The sequence below is a fragment of the Anticarsia gemmatalis genome, chromosome 14 (assembly GCF_050436995.1).
Source record: "Anticarsia gemmatalis isolate Benzon Research Colony breed Stoneville strain chromosome 14, ilAntGemm2 primary, whole genome shotgun sequence".
NCBI lineage: Eukaryota > Metazoa > Arthropoda > Insecta > Lepidoptera > Erebidae > Anticarsia > Anticarsia gemmatalis.
In genome coordinates this window covers 11,197,144-11,216,017 of record NC_134758.1, presented here as the reverse complement: position 1 = coordinate 11,216,017, position 18,874 = coordinate 11,197,144, and the positions used below count along the sequence as shown (strand labels likewise).

The 18,874-nt window shown below is 32.6% G+C and overlaps 1 protein-coding gene across 2 annotated transcripts in view; it reads right to left on the bottom strand.

The window, feature by feature from the left end:
* LPCAT (lysophosphatidylcholine acyltransferase) overlaps positions 1-18,874 on the bottom strand; it is a 50,848-nt gene that overhangs the window by 29,511 nt on the left and 2,463 nt on the right. Inside the window, exons 2-3 of one of the 2 annotated variants that reach the window (XM_076122435.1) lie at positions 18,002-18,147; positions 6,245-6,471 (exon numbers count right to left, since the gene is read on the bottom strand). In XM_076122435.1, the coding sequence (XP_075978550.1) occupies positions 6,245-6,471; positions 18,002-18,147 (373 nt within the window). The remainder of the gene's footprint in view (positions 1-6,244; positions 6,472-18,001; positions 18,148-18,874) is intronic. The other variant, XM_076122436.1, reaches the window with a different exon arrangement.

Sequence of the window (18,874 nt, the reverse complement as noted above, 5' to 3'; positions counted from 1 at the left end):
ATTTTAATGACACTCCAATCAATCAGACCATAGACAATCGTATTGGCGGTATTGGAGCTTTTTATGCAATTTATATTATTGTAATGCATTTCAAATGGCTACTCTATATGTAATTATTTTTATATTACTACTAGACAGGTAGTTTTATCAGGCTGTCAGGTATTTAAGTATCTATTTAAGATTTTGTTTTTTCACATTGAAAGATTTCTCGAATTTTGCTTTATAAAATGGAGTAGTTAAAAATCTCACCCCAACAGTATTTTTTAATTATTTATAACATATGCTTATTGCTCAGAAAGCTTTCTATAATATGTAAATAAATTAACCCATTAATGTCCCACAAGGTAAGGGTCTTCTCCCGTAATAAGGGAGGGGTTTAGCCTTGAATCCACCACTCTGACCAAGTACCAGTTGGGGACTATAATATGTATAATATTATTCTAATTTGTAGCCTTAGCGACCACTGAAAATAATGAAACATTAAAGTATTTTTTATTAAAAAATAGTCTTTAATAGTATTATATTATCACTTAATAATCTTCATAATAATATAATATGCCAGGTTGTAACACAAAAAATTGCAAATGTGAGATAATCGTATCTCATTGGCTAAATGTCGGTAGTCTACCGAAGGTCGCCGGGTCGATTCCTGTACGGAAACATTATGTAATCTATGACCTACAAATGTTTGCTGTTTAACCACTGAACAAATATTTGTTGTTAACATAAGTAACTGCTATCGATTTGTGCATGTTTAAACGACATCATTCGTGGTGTATAACCATGGTATAACTGAATTTGTTTATGCTTCCGCGTGTAAAATTGTCGCTTCTATATGAACACTTGTCCTTGTATGATTGTCAAAATTATTTTATATACAAAATATTTTTTCAGCTAATATATAAAATTCTCGCGTCACAGTTTTCGTTGCCATACTCCTCCGAAACGGCTTGACCGATTCTCATGAAATTTTTTGAGCATATTGAGTAGGTCTGAGAATCGGCCAACATCTATTTTTTATATACCTAAGTGATTTTTTTTTATATGGCAAAACAACGTTTGCCGGGTGAGCTAGTAAAAATATAATTTAAGGTGATATTTCTTTTTAGAGCAAAGTACCCACATACCGAATTGAAGTTACTAAATGTTAAATAATAAATAAAATCAAAAGGTTTCTTTAAACTACGACATTGATAAATTAACGCTACTGTGCCAGACAAAACTAATTTGGTGTAGTAATTTGCAGTGTTCTCTTATGTAATTTCTGTTTGTGTCACAAAATTATGTAATATACACTTCTGAATTTTTGTTAGTATGCTTTATTTGATTGTTAATTTTTCAAATATAAGGTTGCATCTGCGTTTTTTTTTTTTTTTTAATTTAACGTAACTATTCTAAAAATTTAAATACTGCTATAAATAAACCTGAAAAGCTCCCTAATTGAGAATCTACTCCTTTTTAGAAATCGGTTGAATAACTAGTGAACTTGACTATACTTAGTGTCATAGAACATTTTACTCGCCCACTGTACGGCTAATGACTTGCCACATTACAAGGGAAAGTGCAATTACTTATCAGTTGAAATAGTTTTTATATCACAGCTATATAATATCATGTTGTTGACCGGGAACACATTAAGGCCAATTAGAAGTATTGTAATATTATGTAGAGTAACTTTCAAACATATTAGTGGACTAATGAACGGATGCTAGGTAATTACGTACGAAAAAAATCTAATTTCGATAAGGAAATCTATTTAAATTAAAGATTATTTGTTAGTACAAATATGTCATTTATTATTTTGTGTATTTTTTAAATATTTTGTATGTATGTATTGAATATAGTTTAGTGCAGTTAAAATACCTTTTAGTACTTGTGAATATTATTGTGTTAATAATCAATTGTGATGAAATGAACGTGTATTATTATATTTCCATGTGGTATTTCAAAATGTTTTACTACAAAATACGGTCAAATTAAGACCTATTTTATTCTTAACCGACTTCAAAAAAGAGGCAGTCTTTTTTGGAGTGTGTTAAATATACAATAGAATTTCCAAAGCGATACACGAAATTAGTTCTGTTAGTTTTAAATTAATTTTGTGAGAAATCTTTAATAGATTTACATAGAATTTACTAACACAAAAACTAGACTAAAAAGATTTTAGAAAACACAAAAAGTATTGCCTCGACAGGTTATCGAACCCGGAACACAATAACAGAAATACGTCCACCGTTTCCAAGGGCAAAGTACAATTTAAACAAATATTATGAACCGGATTATATCATAATATCAGTAGGTCATATAAATAAGACTATGTGTTTAAATATTACATAATGAACTGTATGTATGTCAGCGATTATGACAAAGTCTAGAGGAGCTCGTGACTTAGCAAACAATAGCCGAATCGATCTCTGAAGTTAAGCTTTGCTTTCCGAGGTTGTTTGTGGATGGGTAACCATCTTAAACATATCGAGTTCGTCTGTGTTACGGAAGTCACGTTTAATTGTCCCTGCTGTCACTTTCAAAGATCCTTGACAGTCGTTAACAGTTGTCGGAAGCTTGATAGTCTGACAACCAGTCTTAATGAAAAGTATCGTGTTATATCCCAGGTAACTAGGTTGTGGAGGTCCGATAGCTCCATGTAAAATACTGGTATCCAGCTGCATCCAGCGAGACTGGAAACCGACTCCAACATAGTTGGAAGAAAGGCTAGGCTGATATATAGTAGTTCATCCAAATAAAACTATTAGTTTAAATATTATATAACTAAATGAATGTCAGCGATTATGACAAAGTCTAGCCGATTTACAAATAAATATGTGACACCTATTATATTGTATCATTTTCGTCATTATCGTCTAGTTAACGGTCGGTTATGTGTTGGTTTAATTTATGTTCAGACTGGCAATTATGTCTAGGAGTTATCTAGATGTTGTGATGAAAGTCTAGCAACACAGCACTTATTTGTTACTTGTAATTATAATATAGAATTATGCAGCTGAATGTTATGCATTCTCGTCTTACAAAGGTATGCAAGGGTTTTTGAACCCTTGCATACCTTGGTTACTTCTTGCTTTTACGATAAACAAAACGTCGTGAATAAGCTATAACCCTCTTATTCATAAAAATATATGAAGTTATGAAAGGCTTATAAAGTGTTTTGTTTCTTTCACCCCATAGCGAAATGAAAAAGAGAAAACATTATAGTAGCTTTTTAACTAAAATAGGTTTATAGTGTGTTTATGAATAAGATATAACAGTTCTTAAAGGAATATAAATACCATCCGACCTTAAACCCACGAAAGAACCCGTAGACCGGTCCCAGGATTAGTAATGCATTAAAAAAATATTATTTGATATTAATATACATCAAAAAATAAGTTTTAAACATCCTTTATAATCACTCAATAATGTTGTCTACAAACTTGATGCATTTCATAATTCAATAACAAAATAATAACTCTATTAGCCAATTAAACAAGTTTTTAGATACAGTGACCGGTTAGGTCACTGTATCTAAAAACTTGTTTAACGGTGTGTTCAATTAATTTATAATTGCATTTATAAACAACTTCTTTATTTCAGCTCTTTAAGAAAATTGCTGAAGAAAGCGACCATTGAAACTAAATAAAAAGAAAGGATTTTTGATGCCGGATTTTTCAACTATAGCTATGCTAAATTTAAGCGAAATCAGACAGTGACAACAGGCAGATTTAAATATATATTATTCGAATAAAATATATAGGTAATTCTGGGTATAAAGTAACTATTTTTGGCCATGCCACTGCCATTGCGTCGGGAGGTCGTGGGTTCGATTCCCACACGGATCAATTATTTGTGCGATCCACAAATAATTGTTTCTGATCTGGTTGTACTTTGGATCCGTTCTTTGTATGTTTGTAAAAGTCCCCGCGACTCAAGAGTAATTATTACTGCAGGAGTTGTCAATAAAAAATATTTTAAATAGGTTAAAGTGACTGCTTTATTAGGTACCGGATCTACAATTAGTGACGCTAAAATGTCGACTAAACTAATTCCACGGTTCAAATGATTGATCAACTTAAACGGAGTTCATGACACGTTGACACTGAGTTCTGTGCTGACAATCACATTAAATTACTATTTCTTGGTAAAAGGTGATTGTGTATTGATAAAAAATGTAAGAGCCAATTGTTAAGCTAGTTTAGGCTTGTTATATGTTTTGCCAATACTGCCCAAGTGCCGGCCAAAATAAGGCTATCCGAGAAAATTCTTTCCAATTCATCTTGTTTCTGCCCATACTGCCGCAGTGTAAGCCGAGGGCTTACGTTTCTTCCATTCCGATTCATCCATCTCTTGTACTTTTCTTTGCATGTATCTGAGTAAATTACACACATACAACACTGTTACAAAACGCTACCATCAGCAGTACCTTCTAAAAATGAGCAAGTACGCCAACATTCGTTGATAAAGTTAGTTATTAACAGAGTTGTCAAATTAATTTGAAGCGTCAATTTAAAGAGTCCGGCAAAATGTCAAAATGTCATAAATAAACAAATTTAACTTAGTACTGCCTTCCAAGTTTGTCAGAGACTCCTTAAATAAGGGGTACTTGATGCAAGACTACAAACCGACAAGTCTACAAACGCTACAACTCAATTATAACGAGTATTATTTCAAATAGACGGAGCATCCCCTGACCTTATATTAAACAAACTTATAAATATATTTACAACAGTTTTACTAATACTACATCAAAACTCTACATCAAAGTAGCAATCAATCAATACATATAAGTACTTTTCATTAGTATGTCACGCGCGCCGTCCTAGGGCTTCCCTGTCGCAAATTTGTTGTACAAGACAATATTAGACTGGATCGATCGTTGCCATGGTTACGCTTCTAACCTCGCAACGAACCGTTCGTAATATGGACTGGTTAGCCAAAAAAATATAAGTTAAGCCCTTATTGATTTAAGGAAGAAATACTAGTGTAGTATTCCTACTGACTCATGCTAGTACGTTTGTGTGTTCTACTTTCTCTTGAATACGGCTGTACCGTTTTGGATGAATTTTGACAGAGAGATGGTTTATGATTCGGAGAAGCGCATTAATTTCCATATTATCGCCTAAATGTCTAATATTATGAATGCTAAGTTTATAAAAAGACTGTAAATAAATGCCTTAAATGCTATATGTTAATATCGGTAATAAAAACTATGCCAAACTTGATTGATTGACCCAACCTGTTTTATAAAAATAGAAAATGTAATTTCTCTTAAATGTTTTAATAGTTTATTATTATTCATCAGTATACTTAAAACGACCAATTCTAGCAAGATTGTAATCGGAAGTTGAGAGATATTTAAAAGTAGTTTCATAAATGAGAGAAAGTCATAATATTATAATCACAAAATTTTGTATTAACATCAATTTTACATCAATTCATAAATGTATGTACCGACGAAACAAAAACTCATTATTTTATAAAACATACCGTATTTAAATTTTGACTTAATTTAGTCTCCTTAAGTGTCAGTAGGAAAACACCATAAACAATAGAGCATCAGACCACCCATAACCCTTTATTTAAAACCGCTAATAGCAGTTTTTTATAACCGTTATTACAACACTAAATTGTTAATCTTGTCCCTTCACTTAATCTAAATGCGATCATAGAAAAAACGAAACCGTTATTAGCTATAACGGCTATTAAAATTGAATAAATAACTGTGATAGAGTACACGTTAGTACGCCGGATCCATCAATTAAATTTAATACTCAGTAATTAAACACATGAAGCTTAAAATTTTAAGTGCCCACTCACTAATTTTATGTCATAATAAAAGTTTCTTAATACTAGTGTAGGCTCTATCAAAAATTCATGCTCTAAATGCAGGCAACACTTATTGCGAAAATCCGAAAGATATGTCAAAATGTAATTGAACAACCTTCAGAAATTACACAAAAATAATGCATTCCAGTCTGTACCCTTGTCTACATCATTATCGTCCATTTTTTGTTCAATTAACAAATTAAGAAAATCAAATGTCGACATGCGTCCAGCTTAGAAAAACGTGCAACAAAAACACTAGCGTAATACAAAATTAGCAAGCGACAACAAAATCTGCGAGCAAAAACAAAAACAGCTAGCGAGAACAAACATTCAGACGCAACTGCAAGCGAGAACAGACTGCAAAAAAAACAAACGAAACGTCAAGCGAAATTAAAAATAAGAACTTGACATCCATGCAAAGACCTACGTCCAATGAACGGTAGTCTTGCAGTGTCAGCCTTGGCGACCACACTGGGCGCTCCGAGGCAGACAATAGCAATGGCGTCGAAGAATGTGGAATGAGGAGCCATGACCACAACGGGAGCGTCCCGTGACTTGGCAGGCACGTGCTGCCGACCCAACACCTTGACGCGATGGAAACCAGCTGCCACCACCACCAACCGCATTAGCGATAGTATTGAGAACCGCAGCTTGCTGTGGAGTATAGCTAAGTGTTAGTAAGAGATTGTGATTTAGTAAGCGATTTTAAGATTTGAGTTAGTACGAATAATACACGAACTGAGACCTTAAATCACAGTAAATGTTCCTTAAAATTAATGTGCCTGAATATGTCTGTATCAGCCGCAGTCCTTTCCCACGTCTCCTATATTTAGCTGTTTGGCTTTCCAAGCAGTGGCTGCTACAAGCATTTAGACACAAAACTTTATGGAGTCCTTACTATAAGTGAGGAAATACACAAATTCACAACTTGGCAGTATTTTTGCCCTGTTCAACCTCATACCTAATAGTTCGTGTACTATGGACTCCGACATAGGTGAAAAGATCGTCAAGTACCGTGTACTTTTATATAAACTTTAATTTTAATTTGTAAGTTATGATTACTATTTATTTTCTACGTGGATTCGCATGAATCTAAGGTTATAAATTTAGTGTCGCATGGCTGACTTCGTATTTCATTATTTGTATTCATAACTTGCATAAGATCACAAAATTAATTCATTTTGAACGTGTTCTTTTGTGCACTTTCGTTCCGCGCGAAAATTTATTTTGCCGTTATTTTATCTTTACTACAGTAAGTTTTTACTAGCTTTAGCTGTAATAAAAGCTTTTGCTTTTTGAGGCAAGATAATAATTATTTAGTTCGCTTTAATTAATTTTCTAGTAGATGCGAAACATCATTATTTTAAAAAATCTAATCTGATATTAAGGTATTTTTAAGGCTGTGTTCTGCAACTTGCTACAGCGTTATTAAGCATACAAAATATTATTTATATACATAGCTTGGCATAGATATTCGACATTCGTATTTAAAAAAAATCATCCTTAACGAGGTCATAAAATTGTAAGCATGATTAAAAGACCTTTCATGAACGAAAAGGCGCCAAAAATCTATTTTTAAAACTTGATTTGCCAAAACTGCTTTTAAAATACCACGATCTTATTACATTTCCGGATTCATTTAAATAAATACTTTTGTTGCTCTCATTATTGTAAATACAGGTACATTTTCACACACAACTCTTAAGAAAACAATGTAGGTAACGTTTAGAAAGTGTTGATCAAAGTTTACGAAATACGCATAACACTTCAGAGGAAAATGTAAATGTTTACGCGAATTCAATTATTTATGTTCTGACGTAAGAACGATCCTATGGGAGTAGGGCTGTCTCTATGTAAATATATTTGTATTATTATTCAGACTGGTATAGTCTGAACAATAATACAAATAAAAATACAAATAGCGTTAAACTAATTATAACATTATAATTTTTATAATTTCATAGTTAAACAGTATACGAGCCTGCAAGCACGACGAGTGTAACTTGCGCCAAATCGTTAGGCATTCCAAGTTAAATATGTGTTTCAGCAGGTATGATTTCTCTATGATCTGAGGTATGATTTAAAAACATACACTATCGTTGCATATTTAACTCAGATTTACAGAAATTTGTAGAAATATAACTAGTTCACGCACATTTTTCAAAAAAAAAAAATTTACCCAAACTAATTTGTCTCATCACATGACATCTCTTTACAATACAAAAACATCCGTACAAAGTACACATTTGCAAACACGCAAAAGTTAACAAATTCCTTAAAATAAAATATAGGTCAGTAAAGAAACGACTTTACTCCACGACCGTTATCAACACATACTGTATAGTGGTCAAACTGGATAATTTGGGGGAACCCGATAGCACGAGGCAGAAAACAAGCAGTGATTAAGGTGGTCACCTTTCCTCGCTGTGAGAGTTCGTGGGTTCGATTTCCACACGGAACAAAAATTTGCGCGATCTACAAATAGTTGTTTCGCGTCTGGTTTTACTTTGTGTCCGTTTTTGTTATGTTTCTAAAAAGTCCAATTTCAACACAAGAGCAATTCTTATTACGGGAGTTGTCTTTTCTATCTATCTAATCAGCCCGTTTCCACCCACTGTTGAGAATAGACCTTCCCCTCAGTACCCGGTAGTTGTCTTTTAAAAAATAATTATAATAATAAGGCACAGGGCAGCCCTAACAAGCTTCCTCATAAAACAACAGTGCTCACGCATGTGTGTGAATGGAATTCAAAATAAAAAATGAAAGTAATTTACGTCAGACATACAGACGCATGTGGAATCAAAAATCATGATGAATGAATAGTTCCTTTAACATATTATTTGCAAATCACTACATATGTAACGAAGACGATCGGCTGTCTGTATCACGATTCTCTATAAACTATCGAGGATCGACAACAGGGTAGCTAAGGAGAAATTTTGTATGAATGTCTGATGCATAAAACAATGTTTTCAGTATATATTTTTAAATGTCAAATTCTCGATTATCCAGATCGATCTTTGCTACTGTTCATGTTTAACTCAAAAAATACTAAATGTTCTTACATGTTGTTTCCGCCAAAAGACAGCGACATTAATGTTTGTCTTAATAAGCCGAATAAGGATGATAGTTGTAGATGGCGGAAAAAATGTAGCGCTTCAATTGGACACAGAGTTTGACCAGAAAAATATCTGCGAGGTCAGCTTGTATAGAATTGTAATAATTATTATAAGCCTATATCTTCCCACTACTGGGCAAAGGCCTCCCTCATAGCTTTCTACTGCAAAAGATTTCTTAATAGAATAATTTAGTTAATTATTTTTTGGTTAACAATGATTAATGATTGGACAAAAGTAAACTGAATTCTTTCTTTTGACAGGCACATGCCAATTGGTTAATTAAATAAGATTGCTTGTAGCTAGAAATTTAATTAGTGCAGGTAATTGTTAATTAAATGTTCTACAACTGATTGTCATAACTTCGTTAGCTTTGACAGACTAATCGTCGTTTTCACCTGCTTCTATTTCGTTCATCCACTTCTATTAGCAGACAGTATGTAATATTACGGATAGAGTGGTCTGAAGGGGGCCTTCACAAGCAGTATATATATGTAATAGAATAGACAGAGTTTTCAGGAGAGAGCATTCATTAGTTTTCTACTGTGAATTAATGAGAAAGCAGACATTAAACCTAAACAAATTGTAGAAACGTACATTTTATAAATAGCTTTCGTTCTTAACTTATTACTTTCTTCCAAAAGACTTGACCAATTAACTACTCAAAAAACAGGCTTTCAATCTAAAAATATATTTTACAAAGTAAGACATAACACAGCAGTATTTAGTTCTTTATCCAGCTGATTTCATTTACATACTGGTATACGATCATCCAAAACTAAAATGAGTTTCGTGAACGTTGAATGGCCGCTATTGAGCAGAGAAATGATGTCAAGTGTTAAAAGTTTGTTAGCCTTCCGCAGTTTCCATGCTTATTGATGCAAAATCATTTTAATTTATTGCTTCGTCATTATTTATTCACTGCCGAATTCGATATCGGTTATCGGGTCAGTCAGATTTTTTTACCGCCACGGAAACACGCAGACTTTTTGTATGATTCTATGGTTGTTTGGTGAATGGTGTTTTTGTAAGACTACTCAAACTCATATTACTTCATGTTATAGAACAAGGACCCTGCACTGTGTCTGTGATTTTATGTAACCACAATAAAATAGTCATTATTCAAGATATTTTTACTTCACCCACGACTGTTCTTAACCCCCAACGCAAGAAGAGGGGTGTGTTATAAGTTTGATGTGTCTGTGTGTCTTTCTGTGGCATCATAACTCCCGAACGGATGCAGTGATTTCAATTTTGTTTTTTAGTATTAAAGGTGACTTATAGTGCTTGATAAGGGTCTCTTTACGAACGGCTTAGGCTATGAGGCCACCACATTGGCCAAGTGCGGTTTGGGGACTTTGCATATAAAACCTTTCTCATAATTATAATTACATATCCCGTCCTAGACAAGTCGTCATATTTTCTTTTCACTTTTCTATTTTACAGAAATATAAAAGAAAACTTGTTTAAATTTCCTAGGTATTGTATATTATCTATCATATCTTTATGACGAATGTTTAGTCCTAACAGTCATGGTATAAATAGACTACGCGTGGAACACAAAGGAACAACTGTTTATCTTACGCTTTGATGATAAACCATCTTGCAGTTTTGTTTACGCATCAAATACCTATGTTATAGGCTAGAACTAGTACTTATATGTATTTTCTTATTTGTGTTGTCTTTTTGCCTCTCTTTTCCGGTAGTATTCTCGTCGTATTCTAGTTATAGGTAACGTCTTTGTTAGATACTTACTAATATGTAAGAAAGAATGAAAAAAAATAGAAAAAGATAACGCAGAGAACTTTCTAACATAACTTGTTAAACTTTAGGAAAATGCCTTCTCAGTGCCCACTTTATTCGCAACTACGTAAATAATTTATAACTTATTTTCATCAATTTATAATTTTGCGCACGCAAAACTGCGCCAGGCAGCTTATCTTAAACACTTAACTTTATTTAAGGTCTAAAATGAGTAAGAAAGAGGAACTATTAACATTCAGCAGAGAGCATTGGACCATTAGACGAAGGTTACACACAAAATACCAAACAGACTAACGCGTCCTTTGAGAAGGTTGCGGTCGAATCGGAAGTAGATTTGCAAGTAAATTATCTTCCGTTTGGAAAATTTGTGAAACGGAAGAACAGAATTAGAATATAGTTGCCTGTTCTTTATAATGTTTCAATAATCAATAAAGAACTATTTATATATTGTTCGGTCTTATTAGAGTAATTTTGAAATACTTAACATGACTTATTAGACATTTAATCAAAAGAATAGAAGGAGATTGAACAGATTTTGAATAGTTAATTTTCCATAAATGGTCGAAAAAATTGTAAAAAAGGGAGTCACGTAACCATCCGCTTCATCGAAAATGGAAACTACAATAGAGAATTGAGTTAATAACGACCTACATAACTGGCATACTAAGACAGTATTTGGGTATAATTTTTGTGCACAAATCTTAAATCCCAAAGTTCATTGAACCCATGTATCAGAACAGTCAGATACAATTTCTCCCAACCTACGCTACCAATTGTAACAATGAAACTCAACTCAAGGACATCGACTGAGTTTGATGTTTCATACAAATACAATAGAAAATACACAGCTTAGTCAAATTACTTAATATCGGAAAATAAAACAATGTCTATTCAAACAGTTCAGTTAAAATGTGCGTGTAAGTTATAGAAAAACTCATTATTGTCTTTAGTGAGAGTTTTATTATAACCTTCATGCATAGAGCTCGTGGCTTAGTTAACAACAGCCGTGCAGATCGATCTCTGAAGTTAAGCTACGCTTGCCGAGATTGTTCTATGGATGGGTGACCATCTTATAAGTACATATCGAGTTCCTCCGTTTCGGAAGGCACGTTAAATTGTAGGTCCCGGCTGTTTTTTACAAAGAAAAGAAACTGAATGTAGACTGAGTGCAGAGGACTCTCGGCTGACTGTTCTACTGGAATTTTCAGTACCTAGGATTTTTTCAGACGGACCTAAAGGCATTTTCATTATAATGTAGCAAAATTATTCAAGTGGTTTGGCAGTACCTGTGTCTGATTAGAAGACGTAAACGAAATTAGGCATTAACCTTGCAAGTAACGCAACGTTTGTGCAATCCCTCCGTCTCTAATAACTAAATACAAGATAATTTGGACAAAATTTGTAATATTCGTTACAACATACTCGTAGTAATTTTGTTTGTATGTACCAAGGTTTGTGGTGAAGGACTTTTTATCAAAATTTTACTAAAATAATACACAGGCTTAATGGCTTATTAGAATTACATAAAGACACGTTATTTAAAACATGTTTAGATGTTTTCGTAAATAATATAGCTTTACATGTAATTATAATTAACTTAATTAACCAGTTAAAAAATAAAAAAAATAAGGTTGAACTTTAATTTAACTCATAAATAAACTAAAATAGAAAAAATATTTTTGGCAAAATACGAGTTAGCATACTTTTTGTAACCTTTATAACAACTTTATTATTTAGATTCAAATAGTATTAATTCTTAAAAGTTCCAATTAAAATATAAATGCCTTTACCTAATATGCAATAATTTATTCCCGCGTAAAATAATATTTTTTAATAAAAAAACAATCTTCACATTTGGAATACCGTCTTCACGGCCAGTGCCAAGGCACGACACCGTTCATCCTAACTCCACAGACAGTGACGTCACATTTTCACATGTTATAAACAAGCTACTTCAAGACAATAAATCTTTTATTCCAATAAACATTCGCTACATTATATTTTGCACTCAAAGTATCGAGATAAATATAGAACATTGATGTATACGTCATACAATATTTACAAAACTTATATTTAGTCCGAAGAGTTCAGCGACTCTTATGAAACTCTGAAGAATAGATTCTACACAGCCGGTACTTTCGGGTATCGAGAGTTTGACATTTAAAATGCACTGAAAAAATAGTTTCTACGACGCCTGCTAGAGGCGCTGAACTGATTGTCATACATTTTTTTTTATAGCTAGTCGGTTGTCGGTACTCTTGATAGTTGTACAGAATCGCGGTACAGATGTTTTGAATTAAAGTTGAAAATTACTTTTACTCATGTGGTTAGTGGTTATCTTATGTACTTCGCTGTAGTAGAAAGCCTTTAATCTTGAGATTGACGTTTTACGTTCCCTTTAAAGCAAAATCTGCAAAGTACTGAAACGATACAAAATTTTGAGTGTTGCTCTGAGTTAAATCGACCTATTGCTGCAAAGTAACAGAGACTTGGGACTTAAGAGTAACTTAGAATTAAGTGTTGTTTGAGTGATCGGCCATATGTCACTGTTTTTAATTGACTTTAGATATTGTGAAAATTTTCGCGACCAACTCCGAGTGGTTTATTAATAAGCATAACACATGTGGCTTTTATGCGAATGTGATAAATTTAGCCGAGGCGATCGAAATAAACTTATATGTGACAGATGGTTTAATAAAGACAACTCTATATTTTGTTACCTAGAACACTATTGTTTCACGTTAGACGTGGCTTTCCTTTACTTACACTTAAGAAAAAAGGACCTATTCCTATTTAATACCAAAAAAACGAATACCACTTTGTCCACTTGTATTAGTTAATTATCACAGTTAATTGCTATTCCGAACGAATACCACACAATAGTATGAAGGTAAACAGTCAGTAATAAAAATGCTGTGAAATGTGATATTAATTAATGTATATGAAAAAGCAAAATAAATGTTTTCTGTGACTGTACTAAGAGTTATGTTTTGGTATTCGTTGGGAATAGATCAGGTTACTAATTTTGGGATACGTTTGAGTGGTATTTGTTCGGAATAGAAATTCACTGGGATAATTAACTAATACCAGTGGTATTCGTTTTTTGGTATTAAATAGGAATAGGTCGAAAAAAGATAACCAAGTAAGAGATCCACTACCATATTTATCTATCTACTACTTATAGGTTTTATAGTCGTAACTATTAAATTTTTGCGTTGCATCTTTATTATAGAACAGATAGCTGAAAAATACCGATCCTGTACCCAGATTTCCTTGCCATATTTTCATTAATATTTCTAAAAAACAGATATAGTCACAAGATCTGACCTCTTAAAGCCAGAATATACTAACTTCACATGCTAAAACACGTGTTACTATTATGAACAAAGCTAAAAAACTTGAAATTATAACATATTTATAAATTACCACGTCACAATATCGTTATCCGTTACGAACTTGACTGACCGCTTTTTTGCTCATACAAAAATATCCGATATGTTTTATAACGAAACCTTATCATGACGTGTAAACGTAGACTAGGTACCTGAGGTTTAAAGAAATAAAAAAATATTATATATGGATCATTTTAATTGTAAAGAGCATTATTATTTTACACAGTTCTTGAAAGAATGCAAAGCCACTAGGCAAGCTTGACGGCCCAAACCCTATTTTTTCAAAAGGAGACGCGCTCAGCAGTGGGATCGAAATAGCTTTGAATTAATTTGTTCACTTAAGTATCAATAGTGCAAAAAATGGCTATCGTAATAACATAACATATATTATAAATCGTATTTGTATCAATAGCCAAAACCATCGAGAAACTTTTCTGAGTTATTTAAAAAAGGAAGCCCGGTGCTTCTCAGAGGTCGTTGACTAGAATTTATGACCCTATTACACGAACACACAGGTGCAGTAAAGGGACCAGGATTATGTGGAAAAATATATTATTTAACGCAACTTCTTCGCTAAAACGACTATTTGTCGTCTTCGCTGAAAATGGCTAAGTTAATACACTGGGAATTTGTTATTTTTGCTAAATCTTTTTTCTGGTATTACGCGTGCTTAGGTGGAAAATATGACTTATGATTTATCTGCATCTATTGATTATTGTATATTTGTCAATAATAGCCCCGATAAAATGTTATAAAATGCATATTTCACTTACACTCAAAACACTAAAACGTCTATTCAAAAAACAAACATCTATGACTATAATAAAAATTGTAAACCAACAAAATAATGAACGTACCTATATAACCTAATCTTTTTCCTTAGTTATTAAACTAACAGGTAAACTAAAACTTTATCGCCAATCAATATCTATTCTTTGTACTTAACTGATGGTTAGATAACTAACTAACGGATAACTGTGCTTATTTCCAATACTTTTACTAACTGTTACCGTTTAATCAGTTATTATATCGAAATGAAAGTTATTTTTAATAACTGTTACAAACTTTCCTTTGCAAATACACGTGCAATGATTTTTCTTTTAATCTTGAAGCTAATTTAATTATGTTTTTAATTTACAAGGATGTTTTAATCGTTAGTTTAACCGCAAACATTATGTTTGTTTTTTTAATTGCAAAAGTCGTTGACCTTAAGCAAAGTGATTTAGTGTAACGATGGTTTCCAAATTATTGTTTATTTTTTATATTGCAAAATTAAGTATTCAATTATAATTAATATCCGTTGATATATTGTATCCTAAATCTTTGAATAAAATTATATTTTTGTTATTTAAATCCCACGTCAAGTTATTGTTGTAAACAAACCTACTACCTACGTTATAACTTATGCAAAAAATGTTTTTTCAATTACTGAAAGGTAAACCACCTGATGCCCTTTCAATTATGACCAATGTCAAAAATAACAACAATAATAAATATTAATCTCATCTTTTAAAAAAAGAGGTTCTATGCATCTGTTGATACAACGGTTCATCGTTCAACCAGTGCAACCAGTTAATTACCTACGATGCAGAATTTGTATCTATGCAAATTCGCTAATTATTTGAATGTTCCTACAAAATACATAGGTATCTACAATTCTAACAACTAAGAAATGTACAAGAGTTTATTGCCATTGTAGTGATTCTAATAAAAATCGCTTTTGCCTGACAATTTTGTAGGTCAAGACGATTTTGCCGTCAGTCAGTATGACCAATAACCACTTTATATACTTTCCCGCGCTTTCTAGATACAGCCATGATCTAACTACACGTGTATCGCGGGTTTTACATTGTAAGCAGCTGTCAACAATGTCAGTTTGTGGATAAAGGCGGGAAGACGTCGGCCAAATAAAAGTAAAAAGTTTTACAATTACAGGAAAATAATTAGTGTTTAAATTATAAAATGATTGTCAGTTATAAAAGGAAAAAATGAAAATGCGAATGATATCGATCGAAACATTTCAAAAATATTAAAAGAATAATTTAAAAAAGACACAGGTAATGGTAGAGCACTACAAACATAGGGATACTAATATTAAGGGCTGCAATAAAGTCTATTAGATATATCTTCGCAATAGAGAGACCAATTTATTAAACGATAGGAAAATACAATGTAGAAACTCATAATGCGATAATATTCTCATCTTGGTAAAGTTCTCGAAGGTGTCAGTAAACCGGCCGTAGGCTACAACTGGTTTTGCTCTATTATTTTAAGAAGCGGCGTTCGCTAGTACAATAGTAAAGAGAAGCAATAACTATTTAAAAAATCGATAATATTATACGAAGAAATCGTTAGATGCATACTTTTATTTTATCGCAACGATTATTAAATTAAAACCTCTTGCTACGCCCTCTGGCTGATTCGATTAGAACAATAAATGTTATGTAATGTCTCGCAGGGAAATTGAGGTCACTGACCATACGGAAGTTATCTAGTCGGACTTGGGGTCCAATCATTGCAGAATGAAATGGCAAAACCATTAACTATAGTATCATTTATGAATTATATTCAAATAAATGACTTCAATGCTTTGAATGTATCACATAGGTAGGTACGTAACCGTTTCTTATATCGAAAACCTAAAAACATGTGGGTTATTGATATAGCCATTTAAAAATTCCATATTTGTTTATTAAAGAAAAATACTCGAACCATGCCGTGCAACGGCATGCAACGGACACACAAACATTAAAAACCAGTAAACTGGGAATTGACACACAAGCGGGCAATACCAATTTATTATGAGCATCGTAAAATTTGACTCGTTTGATTTCAATATCTCACGAAGGTATAGTAAATAGAATTTATTATTTAAATTAATATTCAAAGAACACGAGTTATAGGTTTGTGCTTATGACTATCAAAAACCGGTTTGTACCGCAATTACCGGTTTTACGTTAACTCGATGACGTTCGACATAAAAAAATGCATCCGCAGCGTGCGAAGCCATACTATTTATGTCTTTCACATATTTTTAAACAAGGTCTCGCTTTCATAGTGTCAATGTCACCATTGTTTCACAATTTGCGAAGTATTTTGCGGACACAAATCCGCTTCAGCACAATCTATTGGGTTGACTCTTTGTCATCAAGGTCACTAGTTCCTAGCAAGAAATATGTTGACGCTATCATCTCAAACGAGATCGAGCACCGTATTCGACATACATACAGAAGAAAGTAAATTGCACAGATAAGTACTTACTTAGCCTGTTTATATTACAGTATAATTTGCATTGTTTTTAAAAAAGGCCTTCAGCTGCATAAGTTGTTGTACAAAATCAGATACTTTATTGCAGATTACCAAATAAATGAAAATCGTGGAAAATTCATTCGTCACCGCTAGCCAAAGCCTTCGTTTGGCCTCTAATTGTTTGAAATCACCTTGTGTTATTGTTGTGTATTCGGTCTCAGTACTCTGTTAAGCCAAAATTGACCTACTTGGAATATGCTCTGGTGAACATCAAATTGTGTTTTATAACGGTTATAAATTAATGATTCGGACGGTAAAACAGTAGGTTATTTAGTAATTTTCTTTAATGTTTTCTTAGTTTTAAAAGCGATAAAGAATGCGAGGATTACTCATCTTCAAAAACAACCAAATTAAAATATCACGCTTTAAAATAGACACGACCTTGGATTTGTTATCTAGATAGATTAAGGAAAATAGTTGGTATATTATTCAAACATAACTGACTAAGCACAATCAGTACACATGTTTATCAAAAAAAAAATCAACGTACACTTTCTAAGACGAAACACATGGCAAGTAACCCAGAAGCTTTTTTTTCACGTCAGAAAAACTCGTAACATCAAAGTAATTGGCAGCGCGATTGTATCAAGAAGTGAAAAGTACCTTCTCCATCCTGTCATGGGCTTCCGCCTGAGGTCTTCTTCGCTGAGGCCATAGAGGCCAATACACGCGAGGAACCACGCTGTCACTATTAGGTAACAGATGACGATGACTCGGAACGGTAACAGTATTACTGTGAATATCGCCGTCTGCAACAAATTATGAGTTATGTGTTAAAGTCATCAGTCATTTGAACAGAACATTTTTTAAGTCATTGTGTAGTGTTGTATAACTAACTATTAGAATTTTGTCAGTACATTTTGTTTTATTTGGTTGTTTGTAGAACATTTAAAAAATAAACTATTTACAACATGAGCTTGCTGGTTTTGTAGAAAAAAAAAACTATTTAATACATGGGTGAGAAGTAGTGTTTGAAATTACAATCAATAATATAGAAATCAAATAGAACCGTCGGAATTATAGGCCTAAAGCAATAATAATTGACTGAACACATATGATTATTATCAGTTAAATGGTTTTATATGTGACGTTCTTTAAATATAATGATACAACGAATTTGAATCAAATGAACTAACAGATAAATGCTTTAGTTATGAGTTATGCGTAAGATAAAATGTGAAGTGGTTCGCGTGTCTCGTAACTTTCTATTTTATCTTCCTCGTTATCATAAGCGTTTAAGATATTTCGGTCTAAAAATAAAAATTGCCTTACATAACATTGAACACGGAAATATTATTCAATGAATTGACGATTTATTTGGAGAATTTGCATATGAAATTTCATTTTTAACGACGATATGAGTTCTTTGTTTAACCTATTGACATCATTTTGTAGTTAAATATCTGCATCTCGAACATTTTGAACGTAACTGAATCATTACGTCACAAATTGCCATTCGAGAAAATACAAGAGATT